Consider the following 17,043-nt stretch of genomic DNA (forward strand, 5'->3'; position numbering starts at 1 on the left):
CTCCTCGTGCCAAGGCCACCGAGGCAGCGCCCGCAGAGGGGCAGGGGACACGTGTGGGGACAGGGGGACACGCGTGGGGAACACCAGGGGTGCGGGACAGGATATTTGGGGTAGAAAGGGACAAGCAGACCCTTGGGAGGGGCACGGGGCGGGCAGCGGGGGGACAGGGGGTGTTGGGCACGCTGGGGACGGGCACATCCAGGGGTGGCTGGCACAGCCACATGTGTGCACAGGGAGCGGCCTGGGGCCAGCCAGATGTGCGGGGGCGCAGGTGGGCGCTCGGCACCTGCTGGGCACGGGGTGCGGCGGTGCGGGGAGGGTCGGGCCGGTGGCGGCGGGGTCACCGCGGGTTGGCGGTGTCACCGCGGGCCGGGGCGGGGGAAGGTGACCCGGGCGGTTCCGGGTGCGGGCGCTCCCCGCGGCACCGGGAGAGGGGCGGGGGGGCGGCTCGGTGCGCCGGGGGGGCGGGGCGGGGCGGCGCTGACGTCACGCCGCGGGCCAGAGCGAGGCTGCCGGGAGCCGGCGGCCGAGGCTCCGCAGCCGCCCCGCACCGAGCCCCGCGCCCCGCGCACCGCCCGCGCCCGCGCCCAGCCCCGCGCCCCCAGCCCCGCGCACGGCAGGGCGGGCGGCGGGCGCACCATGCCGGCCTGACCGCGGGGCGCGGACATCGATCCCCGGGCGCGGAGTCTGAATTAATCCGGGCAGCCGGCGCGGGGAGGGGGGGCGGCGGTGGAGGAGGAGGAGGAGGAGGAGGCGGCGGCGGCGGCGGGGGGGTGGGGGAGGAAGGCAGCGAGCGAGCGGGCGAGGCAGCGGCAGAGCCCGGCGGCCACCATGGAGCTGGCGATGGAGAACCTGGGCAGCCTGCACGGAGTCCCGCACTCGCAGCCCGCCGAGCTGCTGAGCCCCGCGCACGGGCGGCAGAGCTCGCACCGCAACCTGGTGCCGCACGGCCGGCCCGCCATGGTCTCGGGCATGGCCTCCATCCTGGAGGGGGGCGACTACCGCGGCGAGCACAGCCTGGGAGCCCCGCTGCACCCCGCCATGAGCATGTCCTGCGAGTCGCCCTCCGGCATGAGCCTGAGCAGCACCTACACCACGCTGACTCCCCTGCAGCACCTGCCGCCCATCTCCACCGTGTCGGAGAAGTTCCACCACCCGCACCACCACCACCACCACCACCACCCGCACCAGCGCCTGGCCGGCAACGTCAGCGGCAGCTTCACCCTCATGCGCGACGAGCGGAGCTTGGCCTCCATGGGCAACCTCTACAGCCACTACCCCAAGGACATGCCGGCCATGGGGCAGCCCCTATCGCCGCTGCCCAACGGGCTGGGCAGCCTCCACAACGCCCAGCAGCCGCTGGCCCCCTACGGCCCCGCCGGCCACTTGCCCAACGAGAAGATGCTCTCGCCCAACGGCTTCGACTCGCACGCCGCGATGCTGTCCCGGGGCGAGGAGCACCTGGCGCGGGGGCTGGCGGCGCCCAGCTCGGCCATGATGCCGCCGCTCAACGGGATGCACCCGCACGGGCACCCGCACGGGCAGCCCGGAGCGTCGCTGCTGGGCGAGCGGGAGCGCCCCGCGCCCGGCCCCGGCTCCCAGCCCGGCGGCTCCGGCCAGGTGGAGGAGATCAACACCAAGGAGGTGGCCCAGAGGATCACGGCCGAGCTGAAGCGGTACAGCATCCCGCAGGCCATCTTCGCGCAGAGGATCTTGTGCCGCTCCCAGGGGACCCTCTCGGACCTGCTGCGGAACCCCAAGCCCTGGAGTAAGCTCAAGTCCGGCCGGGAGACTTTCCGCAGGATGTGGAAATGGTTGCAGGAGCCGGAATTTCAGAGGATGTCGGCGCTCAGACTGGCAGGTAGGACACGGCACGGCTCGGCTCGGCTCCTCCGGCCGGGTGGGTCAGGGGGTGCTGCGAACACGCGTGGGAACCCTCGGCGGTTCCGGGGTTGTCATCACGAACTGGGGCCGGGCCCTGGCGGTGTTACCGATCTGGTTTGTGACCTTAAGACCAATGGGAATGAATTTATGTTTAAGGTGAGTTATACCTAAGGCGACCTCCCGCTCCCCGGGCCTGCCGCTGCCCGCGAGAGATGCGGGATCGCGGCTGGAAGGAGCCCAGAGCTGCCCCTTGGCCGCCGCCCGTTCTCCTGCCGTGGGGATTTCCCTGTCGGTGCCGCCGAACCGGCCCCGTGGCCGCGGCACAACCCTGGGACTGCTCCGCCGCCGCTTCGGCCGCCGCCTCTCGGTGCCGGGGCCGCGCTCGGGGGAATCTCCGGGCCGGGTCTGCCCCCGGCAGAAGCACCGAGCCCCGTGTCTCAATCCCCGGCTGATCGAGGTCTCTCAGCGCCGTTCCCGCGGTCCCGGGCCGGCTCTGGGCCGAGGCTGTGCTGGAGGAACGCGCGATCTGAGCCGGGGGTGGCGGGGAAGGGACCGGAGGGTGCGACAGAGGGGACAGAGGGGACAGCGGGGCCGTGCCCGGTGCTCCCCCGCCAGCCCTGGCCCAAAGCCGCCACCCCCGGAAACACAACCGGAGCTCTTGGCTCCGCGGGGCCGAGCCGTGGCGGTCAAAACACGCGTTAGTGATTTTTTAATTTATTTTTTAAGAAATCCGAGCTCCCCGTGGGGACGGGCAAAGACACCGACGAGGACCCGCCGTTATTTATGGGGAAGAGCAGCGTTCATATGTATTTAGTGTAATTCAGTTGCTCTTTAATTAGGGCAGGGTAGTGGCATCTTTTAGTTCCAGTCGATGCCCTATTGAAAAGCACTTAATAGAATGCAAATTGTTCCTGGCTTTACAAGGTTCTGGTAAATAAAGATTTAAACACTGCCGCGATCGGCCGTTTAATGCCCCCGTTGTTGGGGCTAATTGAGCAGCGGGCTCGGGCTTCTGCCTCGCCAGGATTGGAAATAATAATGAATAATTCAAAAATAATAGGAGTAATAATAATTTAAAATATCCGTGATGGTGATGATGAAAAGGCGGCCGCAGCTGGGGGAAGCTCGGGGGGAGCCCTCTTCTCGGCCCGCCTGGAGAGCTCCTTGTCCCCGGCCAGGGTCAGGGATCCCTGTCCCCAACCGGCTCGTAGGGTCCCTGTCCCTGCTGTCGCCTCTTTGCTCTCTGCACCGCCGTGGGAGATTTATTCTCCCCAAAATTATTTTTCTTCCCCGGCGCCGTTTCCCCCCCCGCCAGAGCCGCCATGTCCCCATTATTTACAGGAATCAACCCCCCAGATTTCCGGGGAACGGGGTTTGTTCATTTGCTGTCCGTGAAAACAGGAAAAAACCCACCAAGCACCAGCCCAACCTCCCGTCCTGAGCCTGCCCGTGCCGCTCCGAGCTCCCCACGCGGGACCGGGTCCGCTCCTGGAGGGGCTCGGCCGAGCCGCCCCCCGGTTCTGCCGCTTTGTTCCGGCCCCGGGCCCCGCTCGGTCCCGCTTTCGTTTCGCTCTTTCCACCCTCTCGCCCGCCCGGGCCCGGCCCTGGTTCCGCCCCAGCCCCGAGCGGCGGCTCCGGGGGAAGGGGCAGCGCTGGGGGGGCTGAGCCCGAACCCCCGATCGGTGCCGCTGAATCCCCAGCCCGAGGCCTCGGGGCGAGCCCGCCCGTCCTTTCCCGTTCCTTTCCAGGCTGGGGGCCTGGAGGGCTCCCGATGGTTGCCACTTTCGGCAAGCAGGGAAGGGACCTGGGCGGCGAGAGGAATTTTTCCTTCCCAGTAAAAGGCAAAAAAGAAAAAAAAAATTGTTCGACTTTTGTGCTCGTGTGGCGCGGCCGGGACACGGACTGGTACTGGTTCTGATTCTATTCCTGGTTCTATTCCTATTTCTCTTTCTGGTCCTATTCCTCATTCTGCTCCTGTTCTATTCCTAGTCCAATTCCTATTCCTCCTTCTGCTCCTGGTTCTATTCCTATTCCATTCCAATTCCTATTTCTCCTCCTGCTCCTGGTTCTATTCCTATTTCCTATTCCTGTTCCTGGTCCTGTTGCTGTTCCTGGACCCGGTCCTACTCTTATTCCTCTTCTCTTTTTTTTTTTTTTTTAATTTGTTTTGTTCCTATTTTTGATCCCAGCCCTGGTCCCGGTCCCGGTCCGGGGCCGCAGGAGTCCATCTGATGGATTAGTCCGAGTCACTGAGCCGCGGATCGATGACCACGCCGGGCCCTTAGAAATGGCACCCGCCGCTTTTCTCTCCTCTTTCCAGCCCAGTTCCCCCCGTCCCGCCGCCCCTCCGCAGATGAACCATTAATTAATTATTCAGCCGGGAGATGAGGGGGCCGCAGCTCCGGCCGCCCCCCGCTCCCTCCGGCCCCCGAGGGGCTCCGCACAAGAGGAGGGGTCCCACGGAGAAACATCTGGGCAGCAGCTGGCCGTGCCCAGCCCGTCCCCTCGGGCCGTTCATCCCCCGCTCCACATTAATCCCCACCAACTCCGCCAGGGCCCGTGGGGGACGCGGAGCTCCCACGGTGCCACTTTTGGGGGTCCCTGCAGGTGTGGGACCCCCACCCGCTAAACCCGGTGCTCTGGGGGCGGAAAGGCCCCGGCTCCGTCCCCGAGGGGCGATGGGGGAGCTGGGAGCGTTCCTGCGCCCCCATCCCCGCGTGTCCTCCCCACCCTGTGTGTGTCTCGCGTGGCTCTGGGTGCGCCCCCATCGCTGCCCCCTCCGTTGGGAGCCCCCTCCCCCAATTTATTCCGACGCTCAGCACCAGGAAATTCGCCCGTGGTTATTTCTCGGGAGGGCGGCGAGGCCGTGGTGTCCCTTTGGGGCGCTCGGGGATCTCTCCTGGCGGGTTTTCCCCGGCTGTGCGTGGAATTCACCCGCGCGTGGGGTGCGGCAGGCCCCGAAGGGCCCGGCGGCTCCTGCTGCTTTTACATTCGCTTCTGCTTTTCCTTCTCCAACCTTTCGTTTTGTTTTTCCATTAACGCTTCCACCTCCCACTCCCATTTTTTCGTTCTTCATTTTAATTTTTTTTGTTTGTTTTAACTTGTTTTTTCGTTCGTTTTCTTTCTTTCTTTCTTTCTTTCTTTCTTTCTTTCTTTCTTTCTTTCTTTCTTTCTTTCTTTCTCTCTTTCTTTCTCTCTTTCTCTCTCTCTCTCTCTCTCTCTCTCTCTCTCTTTCTCTTTCTCTCTCTTGCCTTCTTGCCTTCTGACCTTCTTTCTTGCCTTCCTTCTTTATTTCATTTTTCTTCCTTTCTTCCTTTTTTCCTTTCTTTCCCATTCTTTCCCATTCTTTTCCTTTCTTTTCCTTTCTTTTCCTTTCTTTTCCTTTCTTTTCCTTTCTTTTCCTTTCTTTTCCTTTCTTTTCCTTTCTTTTCCATTCTTTTCCATTATTTTCCTTCCTTCCCATTTCTTTCTTTTCCTTCTTTTTTAATTCTCCCTTTCCCATGAATCCCTTCCCCGAACACGTCTCCACCGCAGCACAAAGCGTCGTTTTTCAACACAAACCCCAAAACCACCCCGAAACTGCGAGCACAACCGCGGGGCTGGGCGGAGGCAAATGCCCGAGAGCTTTGCCAACACCAATAATTAATATCACTAATTAATACCGCGAATTAATACACAGACGTGCTAGAAAAAGCGACAAGATGGCGCTGAGTAAAAAGCCGGCAAATATATAATTTTTAAATTTTTTTTTTCACGAGTTTTGTTTTAATTTCAGCCTCTTTCAAACGACTTTGGCCCAACGACGGATTCTCCCGGCCCGCGGTCCCCGAGCACCGGGCGGCCCCGGTCCTGGCCCGGTCCTGGCCCGGGAGAGCGGCAGAAAACCGCGCACGGTTTCGTTGCTTTCGATCCGCGCGTGGCCGCAGGCGACGGGAAAAAGGCGCCGCAGCCGCGGAGAGCTCTGGAGGACCGGGAGCAAATGGGTTTTGTCGCCGTAAAATGGGCGAAAACGAGATTTTGGGGCTCCAGGCTCGCAGCGGCTCCTCCCGGCCCGGGTGAGCTGCACAGGCTGGAAATCGAAGAAAGATTCGGGGAAGGAGGCAAAGCTTTGTCCCAGCTGAGAAACAAAAACCACCAAACCAAACCCTTAAAAGTGTGGAGGTTTTTGTTTTTGTTTGGATTATATATATATATATTTTAAACTTGAATTACTTAATTTTTTTCTTAAATTATTATTATTTTATTTTGCCAATTTTTTTTTTTTTTTTTTTTTTTTTTTTTTTTTTTTTTTAGCTCGTAAATATAATTGGAACGAGATGAGCTTTTTAAGGTCCCTTTTGAAGCAAGTTTTGGGATTTCGTGAATTAGAGGTTACTTTCTCCGCCGGTGCGGAGCAGCCACCGCCGGCATCCCCGGCTGCGCGGGTGCGGCCGCTGCGCGCTGCGCTGCTCGCCCTGCGCCGTGTCCTGCAGCTCCTGATGGTCCTCACTGCCTGAATCCCGCAGCTCCTGGTGTCCCTCATTGCCTGAATCCCGCAGCTCCCGGTGTCCCTCATTGCCTGAATCCCGGAATTCCCGGTGTCCCTCATTCCCGCACCCCGTGTCCCGCAGCTCCCGGTGTCCTTTATTCCTGAACCCCGCAGTTCCTGGTGTCCCTTATTGCCCGAACCCCGCAGTTCCTCGTGTCCTTCATTGCCTGAACCCCGGAATTCCCGGTGTCCCTCGTTCCCGAACCCCGTGTCCTGTAGCTCCTGGTGTCCCTCATTCCCGCACCCCGTTTCCCGCAGCTCCCGGTGTCCTTTATTCCTGAACCCCGCAGCTCTCGGTGTCCCTCATTGCCTGAATCCCGCAGTTCCTGGTGTCCCCCACTGCCCGGCCCCGTGTGCCGCAGCTCCCGGTGTCCCTCAAATCCCGATGCTCCTGGTGTCCCTCATTGCTGAACCCCTCAGCTCCTTGTGTCCCTCATTTCCTGTGTCCCGCAGCTCCTGGTGTCCCTCACTCTTGAACCCCGCAGCTCCCGATGTCCCTCATTTCCCGTGTCCCTCAGCTCCTGGTGTCCCTCATCCCCAAATCCCATATCCCGCAGCTCCTGGTGTCCCTCACTGCCTGCACCCCGTGTCCCGCAGCTCCTGATATCCCTCATTCCTGAACCCCGCAGCTCCTGGTGGTCCTCATTGTCTGAACCCCGTGTCCCGCAGTTCCTGGTGTCCCCTCATTCCCGAACCCCGTGTCCCGCAGCACCTGATGGCCCTCATTTCTGAACCCCGCAGCTCCTGGTGTCTCTCACTGCCCAAATCCCGATGCTCCTAGTGTCCCTCATCCCCGAACCGCAGTTCCTGGTGTCCCTCATTGCCCAAATCTCACAGCTCCCGGTGTCCCCCATTGCCCGAACCCCGTGTCCCGCAGCTCCTGATGGTCCTCATTTTCTGAACCCCGCAGCTCCCGGTGTCCCTCATTCCTGAACTCCGCAGTTCCTGGTGTCCCTTATTGCCCGAACCCCGCAGTTCCTCGTGTCCTTCATTGCCTGAACCCCGGAATTCCCGGTGTCCCTTATTCCCGAACCCCGTGTCCTGTAGCTCTCGGTGTCCCTCATTCCCGAACCCCGCAGTTCCTCGTGTCCCTCATTGCCTGAACCCCGTGTCCCTCAGCTCCTGGTGTCCCTCATTCCCGAACCGCAGTTCCTGGCGTCCCTCACTGCCCGTGTCCCGCAGCTCCGGGTGTCCCTCATTCCTGCACCCCGTGTCCCACTGCTCTCGGTGTCCCTCATTCCCGAACCCCGCAGTTCCTGGTGTCCCTTATTTCCCGTGTCCCTCAGGTCCTGGTGTCCCCCATTTCCCGTGTCCCGCAGCTCCTGATGTCCCTCATTGGCTGAACCCCATTTCCCACAGCTCCCGGTGTCCCTCATTCCTGCAACCAGTGTCCCGCAGTTCCCGTGTCCCCCATTTCCCGTATCCCGCAGTTCCTGGTGTCCCCCATTTCCCGTGTCTAGCAGTTCTTGGTGTCCCTCATTCCCGAACCCCGCACTTCCCGTGTCCCGCATCTCCCGTGTCCCGCATCTCCCGTGTCCCCCATTTCCCGTGTCCCGCATTTCCCGTGTCTCGCATTTCCCGTGTCCCCCATTTCCCGTGTCCCGCATCTCCCGTGTCCCCCATTTCCCGTGTCCCGCATTTCCCGTGTCCCCCATTTCCCGTGTCCCGCATCTCCCGGTGTCCCCCATTTCCCGTGTACCCCATTTCCCGTGTCCCGCATCTCCCGTGTACCCCATTTCCCGTGTCCCGCATCTCCCGTGTCCCCCATTTCCCGTGTCCCGCATCTCCCCGCACCCTCCGCGCCTCCTCCTTATCAGCGCGGCGGGGCCGCCTCGCTCCGCCCGCGGCTGTTTTTCTGTTTGCTCCTAATCTGCGCCTCAGAAGGGGCCAATAAACCTCCCGCAGGTTAAACATTAAATGGGGTTCCTTCCCCACAGCCCCAGGAAACGCGCTCCCCTCTGCCCCCCACCCGCGCCCGCGGGGCTCTGCTCCCCCAAACGCTGCTCCCCAAATCCCCCGCGGGCTCTGAGCATCGCCCCAGCCCCGGGGGCCACGCCTGGAGCTTTTCTTGCCGCCTCCTTTTAATTTGGGTTCGCGTTTTGGGTGGGTTTTTGTCGGGTTTATCTTTTTCTGGGTGTACAACACGGGGGTGATAATTTTTTTTCCTTGTCCTGTCAATCGCCACTGAAACCATAAGGGAGAGATAACAGAGAAGAGAAAACTCTCGGAGTGACCTTTGAATCAATTTGAAAAACCTCATTTAACTGATAAGTCTTGAAAGGCCCAGAACTAATTTGAAAATACATCTATTAAAATCTCATTGCCGCTGCCTGGGAGCTGCTGGGAAGGGTGTGCGAGGCGACTTGCTGGGGTCGGGGGAGCCGGGAGAGCAGGTTTGAGCCCTGGTCAACAAAGAGATTGCAGAGCTGACTGCAAAATGATGGGGCTTAGACCAGGAGAAAAATAAGAATATTAAAAGAAAATGGGTTTTTCTCTCCCAGCTGGTGGGGAAAGGGGAGATTTACAGCATTTTCCTGCCATAACCAGGCACGGAGTCTGGGAGCGCAGACAGAATATTGGATTTTTTTTTAATTATTTTTTTATTTTTTTTTCCCTTCACAAAACAAATCCAATATTTTCTCATTCTGCTCAGAGGCAGCTGCAGGGCTGGGGAGCCTGTGGTTCTTTGGGGGCAGCTGTGCCCCACTGAGGGGTGAGGAGGAAGCTCTGTGCTCCCATCTCTGCGTTTTCTGCCCGGCTCCCTTGGTGCCAAAAAAGCAGAGGAAGAGGAGGGATGGTGAAGGCAGGAGAAGAGCAGAGGCAGGGCCCAGGCTCGTGTTTTCCTGCCTTGGCAATGTCCTGCCTTGCCCTGGGCATCACCTGGGTGTAAAGGAAACAAAAATCCCTGCAGGAAGCTCCTGACACAGAGAGCTCCTGGTGTGAGGCCGTTGTGGGTTGGGAGCAGGGTGGCGATGGCTGACTGGAAACACGAACACAAAAATCAGATTTAAAATGAAATAAACTCCATCAGAGCCTGGTTTGAAGGAACTGAGCCATGGCAGCTTGATGGGGGTGTGGAAATGCTCCTCCTGCTCCAGACCTTGGGTGCAATTTGGGATGCTGGGAGAGAATCCCAGCAGGACAGGCCGTGCTCCCTGCGGGAATCGCTGCTTCCCTGGCTGGGACAGAACTGGAGCAGTCACCTTCCCCAGGACAGGAAGAGTCTCCTGAGGTTCCCTGAGGTTTTTGGAAAGCTTCTAGGAGAGAGAGGCTGACCCTGAGCAGGAATGGAGGCATTGGGCAGCTTTGATCTGCCCTCACCCCATGTCCACCTTCATGGCTTCTTTTTTGGATTTGAGCTGAGATGTGCAAATTCCTGGAGTCTGGCAAGAAGCTGAAGCTTAAAGGAGCCCAGGATGAGTCCCATGAACCCAGGACAGGTGCCATGAACCCAGGACAGTCCCATTAACCCAGGACAGTCCCATTAACCCAGGACAGGTCCCATTAACCCAGGACAGTCCCATTAACCCAGGACAGTCCCATTAACCAAGGACAGGTGCCACTAACCCAGGACAGTCCCATGAACCCAGGACAGTCCCATGAACCCAGGACAGGTCCCATTAACCCAGGACAGTTCCATTAACCCAGGACAGGTGCCATGAACCCAGGACAGGTGCCATGAACCCAGGACAGGTGCCATGAACCCAGAACAGTCCCATGAACCCAGGACAGTCCCATGAACCCAGGACAGTCCCATGAACCCAGGACAGTCCCACGAACCCAGGACAGGTCCAATGAACCCAGGACAGTTCCATTAACCCAGGACAGTCCCATGAACCCAGGACAGGTGCCATGAACCCAGGACAGGTCCCATTAACCCAGGACAGGTCCCATTAACCCAGGACAGGTGCCATCAGCCTGGGACATGGTCTGACCCAGCTGGGATGGGCACCTGGCCCTGGCCCTGCTCCTGCGCAGCCCCAAGGGCAGCACAGAGAGGTTGAGGCAGCCCCTGGTGTTGGAAACTGGCCCAAAAGGGAAGGTGGAGTCCAAAATGTTCCCTCCATCCTCATCCAGAAGCCATGCAGGGAGGTGCTGGCCAGCAGCAGCTTTTGGCAGCGTTTGGAATGTGTTTAATCCTGGCTCCATGCAGCACTGAGGCCGCTGAGCGGCAAAATTTGCTGATTTAATGGAAATTCAAAAATCTCGTTAATACCTCAAATGATACAGGGAGATCTCTGTATCCAGCAAGATGTAAAGCAAGTCTGGCTGGGGTGGGAGAAATGGATTTTTAAAACCATTTGGTGCTGTTAAAAAATAGCAAAGCAAAGAAGCAACGTGGATTCTCTGGTGCTGGAAAGAGGGACCAAGATATTTAAAAAATAAGGACCCAATATTAAAATGGAGAGATGTTTGTATGGACATGGGTAGGATTTTAACAATGACCCTAATAACTAAAAAATTTCGTATATATATATTTTATATATATGTGTATATATATTTGCTAAGTTCTTTTTATACATATATATGTATATATAAATTTGCTAAGTTATTGCTTATGTTATTTTTATAAATATAACATTTATATTTATATTATTTTAATATTATATTTATTATTATTTTATATTTATTTTTATTAATTATAAATATAAAATTATATATAACTTTGTTAAGTTATTAGGATCATTCTTGGAATATATATAATGGAATATTTATATATTTTATATGTATTTATATATATATATTCCATCAGGGATCTGCATCAATGCTGTAAACACTGGTGGGTTTTGCAGTGCAAGGAGAGGAGGTTCAGAAATTATTTTAAAGCCATTCCACGGGTGTTTTATGGCTGCAGGAGTTGGGTTTAAGGTGTTTCACAGGTGCTGAAGTCAAGCCTTGCCCACATGGGGGGGATGCAGGGATGCTGGGCTGAGATGGGCAGGGTCGCTCGTATTGCTCGGATTCACTTTGGGATTTGGGAAACCTCGTCAGCCCTGGCAGACTGAGGGTGGCTCAGCTCTGCCCAGCCTGGGAGAGGGAAAGGGAAAATCTCTGTATGGAACAGGAGGGGAAAGCAGGGAAGGCCGGGACTGGCTGTATTCTCCGTGCTTGCAGAGGAGGGAGGAAAATCCCAATGTCTTGACAAAAAAAACAACAACAAACAAACAAACAAACAAAAAAACCAAACAAAAACAAAACAAAACAAAACAAAAAAAAACCTCCCAAAAAAGAAAAGAAAAAATAAAAAGGAAGAGCAAATTGCAGCTTTTCCTGCTGCTGCCATGCCCGGGGTACCAACCCCACTCTGCTGAGCTCAGGTTCAGCAGGAGGAGGCACCAAGGGGAGCTGCAGTCTCCCGTCCCATCAGGCTGGAGGAGCGCTGAGCTCTCCTGCTGCAGGAACGACTCCAGAGAGCCCCGAACGTTCGTGCCTGGGGGTTTGGGTGTGCAGAGGGGGCTCGGTGTGTGGCACAGCGCTGAGGGCTCTGTGGGAACCCTAAGTGTCAGGTTTGGCTGTCAGGGACCCTACAGGACCCCCAAAAGGACCAAGAGCAGGGCAAACACCTCGGGCCCCAAGGAGTGCCCACAGTGAGAGCAGGGCACGGTCTGGGGCAGCCAAGGGCCATGGCAAGGGTGGCTTTGACCCCTGGGAAATGTCCCAAAGGCGCCATTGGAGAGACACGAGCCGTGAAGTGGCCATGGATGAGCACTGCCCTCGTGCCTCAGTTTCCCTGGGCAGCATGGGGCAGAGCTCTGGCAGTGCCAGGTTATGAAACCCGAGGAAGGGAGGCATTGGAAGATGACTGAGAAAATGTGGAACCAAATATCTGAAAGAGATCTCAAGACCTTGATTCATATCCTGACTCATTCCAGGATCAACTATCATCTCTCACAAACATCTGTCTAACCTACTGCTACAGAAATGTCTCCTGATAGTGAACTGAAACTTCCCTGAACTCTGTTATCAGTTTCTTTTTAGCATTTACCCCAAATCTGTAATTTCAGGCTGGGTGTATTATCAGAGAATATCCTAGGGAGGGGTCAGTCCGTTTTATTTCCCTTCATAGAGTCTTTCCCAAGCAGTTTCTATGGGCTAGTGGTAAATGCAAAAGGAATGGTAAAGTTGGTGAAAGATGGTAAAGAATTTGGTAAAAATGGTAAAGAATTTGGTAAAAATGGTAAAGAATTTTTACGTGGACCTTTGGACCAAGTAACAACTCTCGGGTGCCCCGGAGCCTTTCGAGGTCCCTTTGTGGCCGATAAGGAGCCGGTAACGAGCGAAGCTTCTCCGCCAGGGATAAAATTGCAAATGCAGCGGGAGGTGCTGACGGGCGATAGCATCAGGGGCTGACAGAGATCTCAGCGCTGCGGGAGCTGCTCCCACCGCTGCCATTTTCACACAGATCTGCCCCTATTCCGTGTTTCCCCCCATTTTCCGAGGGTTTCTTGTTTGCCCCGGCGCGGAGCCCCCCGATAATCCCAGCCCGGGGTGGGGGCGGATCTCGCTGCGGTTCCTGTGGGGATGGAGCCGCAGCTGGCGCAGCTGGGCTGGGATGGGATGCTCGGTGCTCGATGCCAAAGGGGTTTGGGCTCCCAGAGCCTCGCCAGAATGGGGGGGACCCTTCCCCATCCGCCCCCCAAACTCCAGGGAATGGGGGCAAATAGGGCAGGGATTGGGGCTGGGAATGGGGATTGGGAATGGGGGGAAATGGGGCAGGAAATAGGGGAAGGGAATGGGGGAAGCGAATAGGGCAGGAAATAGGGGCAAACAGGACAGGGAATGGGGCAGGGAATAGAGGAAGGGAATAGGGGCGGGGAATGGGGGAAGGATTAAGGCATGGAATGGGGCAGGGAATGAGGATAGGGAATGGGGAAAGGGAATAGGGGAAAGGAATAGGGCAGGGAATAGAGGAAGGGAATAGGGGCAGGAAATGTGGCAGGGAATAGAGACAGGGAATGGGGGCAAATAGGGCTGGGAATGGGGCAGGGAATGGGGGAAGGGAATAGGAGAAGGGAAAAGGGGAAGGGAATAGGTCAGGAAATGTAGGCAAATAGGACTGGGAATGGGGTAGGGAATGGGGCAGGGAATAGAGGAAGGAAATAGGGGCAAATAGGACAAGGAATGAGGCAGGAAATAGAGGAAGGGAACGGGGCAGGGAATAGGGTAGGGAATAGGGGCAGGGAATGGGGGAAGGATTAAGGCATGGAATGGGGCAGGGAATGGGGAAAGGGAATAGGGGAAAGGAATAGGACAGGGAATGGGGACAGGGAACAGGGGCAGACGGGGGCAGGGAATAGAGGAAGGGAATAGGGGCAGGAAATGTGACGGAATAGAGACAGGGAATGGGGGCAAATAGGGCTGGGAATGGGGCAGGGATTAGGGCAGGGAATATGGGCAGGGAATAGGGGCAGAGGATGGGGACAGGGAATGAGGGCAAATGGGACAGGGAATAGAACAGGGAATAGGGGAAGGGAATGGGGGCAAATGGGGTAGGGAATGGGGGAAGGGAATAGGGGCAAATAGGACAAGGAATGAGGCAGGGAATAGAGGCAGGGAATGGGACAGGGATTAAGGCAAGGAATGGGGCAGGGAATGGGGATAGGGAATGGGGGCAGATAGGGCAGGGAATAGAGGAAGGGAATGGAGCAGGAAATAGGTGAAGGGAATAGGGCAGGGAATGGGGACAGGGAATAGGGAAGGGAATGGGGGCAAATAGGGATGGGAATGAGGACAGGGAATAGGGGAAGGGAATGGGGCAGGGAATAGGGGCAAATAGCGCAGGGAATGGGGACAGGGAATAGGGAAGGGAATGGGGGCAAATAGGGATGGGAATGGGGCAGGGAATGGGGCTGGGAATAGGAGCAAATAGGACAGGGAATAGGGCTGGGAATGGGGCAGGAAAAAGGGGAAAATAGGACGTGGAATGGGGCAGGGAATAGAGCAGGGAATGGAGTAGGGACAAGGGCAGGGAATGGGGTAGGGAATGGGGCAGGGAATAGGGCAGGGAGAGGGTGAGATGGTGACACTGCCCTGCCAGGCTTCAGAGTCCCCCCAAGGCCTCTGGAAATGGATGCCTGGATCAATGGCTGATGTTAATCCTCTTTTTGGGGCCAAGCTGTGGGATTTTGGTGACATTTCTCAAGTGCAATCAGCGAATCCCTGTCCTGGTGTTTCCCTGGGAACTCCTCTGCTAGACTGCCCAAAGCCACTGGCTCACTGGCCTGCACACACAGGCAGCCAGAAAACAGAAATTGAGAACAAATCATCAAAATCAGGGCATTTATTCGAGGAAAGATGATTCCAAACTAGCTGGCTTTTCCTGGAAAAATTCTAAAAGCATCTCCCCAAAACCTCAACAGCCTTTTTCACCCCAAAATGCTGATTCCTTTACCTTCACCACCCCCAAGAAAAAAAACCCCAGATGATTTCTTTGCTCTGGTTTCTGTGACCATGGTGAGGTGGTGGCCCTGCTGTGGTTACCTGGGGGTGAGCCAGGTTCGTCATCCTTGGGAAAAGGGACCCTGGGGGACATTTAGGGCACTGGGGTGAGCCAGATTCTTCACCTGGTAGCATCCTGGAAGTGTCACTGTCACCTGGCAGTGCCCCCCAGCAGTGTCACTGTCACCTGGCAGTGCCTGGCAGTGTGTCCTGCTTTGCAAGAACAGGAGAAAAGAGGCAGGAGTGGAAAGGGGAAGCCAAGGGGGTGCTGGGCATTTCCCCGGGCACAACTGTGCCACCCAAGGGTCCTCTTGCTCCCTCCTCTCTTCCCTTTGCTCTTCCTCCTCTTTGTTTTCTTTCCCCTTTTTCTTTTCTTCTTTACCTTTTCTTTTTCTCCCTTTTTTGTCCTCTTTTCTTTCCTTTTCTCCCTTAATTTTTCTTTTTTCCCCCCTTTTTCTTTCCCCTTTTCTTCCCCCCTTTTCCTATTTTTTTCTTTTCCTTATATTTCTCCTTTTATTTTCTCTTTTTTTTTCTTGTTTATTTTTCTTTCCTTTTTTCTCTCTTCTTCTGCATCTCCTCCTTTCCCCCTTCTCCCTTTTCTCTCTCTTCCTTCACTTTTTTCCCTTTCCTTTTCACTCATTTCTTTGCTCTCTTTCCCCCCTTCACTCTCTCCTTTCCTTCTCAACCCATTTTACCCCCCAAACCCCTTTCCAAGAGAAACCATTCCCTGGAACCATCCCAAGCCCCTTCCCCAGCTCTGCTGTCCCATTCCATGGGCAAGGAATGGGGCAGGGAATGGGGTAAGGAATGGGATAAGGAATGGGGTAAGGAATGGGATAAGGAATGGGATAAGGAATGGGATAAGGAATGGGATAAGGAATGGGATAAGGAATGGGATAGGGAATGGGGCAGGGAATGGGGCAGGGAATGGGGTAAGGAATGGGGTAAGGAATGGGGTAAGGAATGGGGTAAGGAATGGGATAAGGAATGGGATAAGGAATGGGGCAGGGAATGGGATAAGGAATGGGATAAGGAATGGGGCAGGGAATGGGATAAGGAATGGGGCAGGGAATGGGGTAAGGAATGGGGTAAGGAATGGGATAAGGAATGGGGTAAGGAATGGGGTAAGGAATGGGGTAAGGAATGGGGTAAGGAATGGGGTAAGGAATGGGGTAAGGAATGGGGTAAGGAATGGGGTAAGGAATGGGGTAAGGAATGGGGCAGGGAATGGGGCAGGGAATGGGGCAGGGAATGCACAGAGTATAGGGCAGGGAATGGGGTAAAGAATGGGATAAGGAATAGGGCAGGGAATGGGGATAGAATATAGGAGCAGAGAATGGGGAATGGGAATAGGGGCATGGAGCAAGCAGGGCAGGGAATGGGACAGAGAATAGGACAGGGAATGGGGCAGGGAATAGAGGCAGGGAATGGGACAGGAAATAGGGGTAAGGAATGGGGTAAAGAATAGGATAAAGAATGGGATAAAGAATAAGGCAGGGAATGGGGTAGGGAATAGAGCAGGGAATGGGGCAGAGAATAGGGCAGGGAATGCATAGGGAATAGGGTAAGGAATAGGGGTATGGAATAGGGGCAGGGAATAGGGCAGGAATGGGGTAAGGAATAGAGCAGGGAATGGGGCTGGGGGATGAGGACAGGGATTAGGGCAGGAAATGGGGCAGGGAATGGGGCAGGGAATGGGGAAGGGAATGGGGAAGGGAATGAAGCAGGAATTAAGGTAGGGAATGGGGCAGGAATTAGGGCAGGGAGTAGGGTAAGGAATAGGATAAGGAATAGAGGCACGGATTGGGGCAGGGAATGGGACAGGGAATGGGGTAAGGAATGCACAGGGAATTGGGGGCAGGAATGGGGCAGGAATGGGGCAGCTCCTGCGGGATGGATCCCCCTTCCCGCAGCCCTCCCCTCAAACCTGCCCGCGAGCTCCCGCCGGTCACGTCGCCATCAAAGTGATGTGCCAGCAATATCCAACACGCAGTTAAAGCCACTCGTGGGAGTTTCAATAAAATCGACCGGGCAGGATCAATGGGCTGCGCTGGCCCCATCCCCGCACGGAATGGGGCGGGGGAGCCGGGAAAAACACCCAGGGCTGCGAAATGTGGGCGGTGGGAGGGGGGAGCTGATTACAAATCCATCCCATCCTCGCCGTGATTAATTGCTGCGTTACCAGAAGGAAC

The 17,043-nt window shown here is 56.4% G+C and overlaps 1 protein-coding gene across 2 annotated transcripts in view; it reads left to right on the forward strand.

Moving 5' to 3' along the window:
- The first annotated feature begins 725 nt into the window (after positions 1 to 725).
- The window catches only part of ONECUT3 (one cut homeobox 3), a 30,048-nt gene continuing 13,730 nt past the window's right edge, over positions 726 to 17,043 (forward strand). The window contains exons 1-2 of one of the 2 annotated variants that reach the window (XM_059489842.1): positions 726 to 748; positions 948 to 1,861. In XM_059489842.1, the coding sequence (XP_059345825.1) occupies positions 961 to 1,861 (901 nt within the window). In that variant the 5' untranslated portion in view covers positions 726 to 748; positions 948 to 960. Of the gene's footprint in view, positions 749 to 831; positions 1,862 to 17,043 lie in introns of those variants that run through there. The other variant, XM_059489841.1, reaches the window with a different exon arrangement.

Source organism: Ammospiza nelsoni, chromosome 27 (assembly GCF_027579445.1).
Source record: "Ammospiza nelsoni isolate bAmmNel1 chromosome 27, bAmmNel1.pri, whole genome shotgun sequence".
Lineage (NCBI taxonomy): Eukaryota > Metazoa > Chordata > Aves > Passeriformes > Passerellidae > Ammospiza > Ammospiza nelsoni.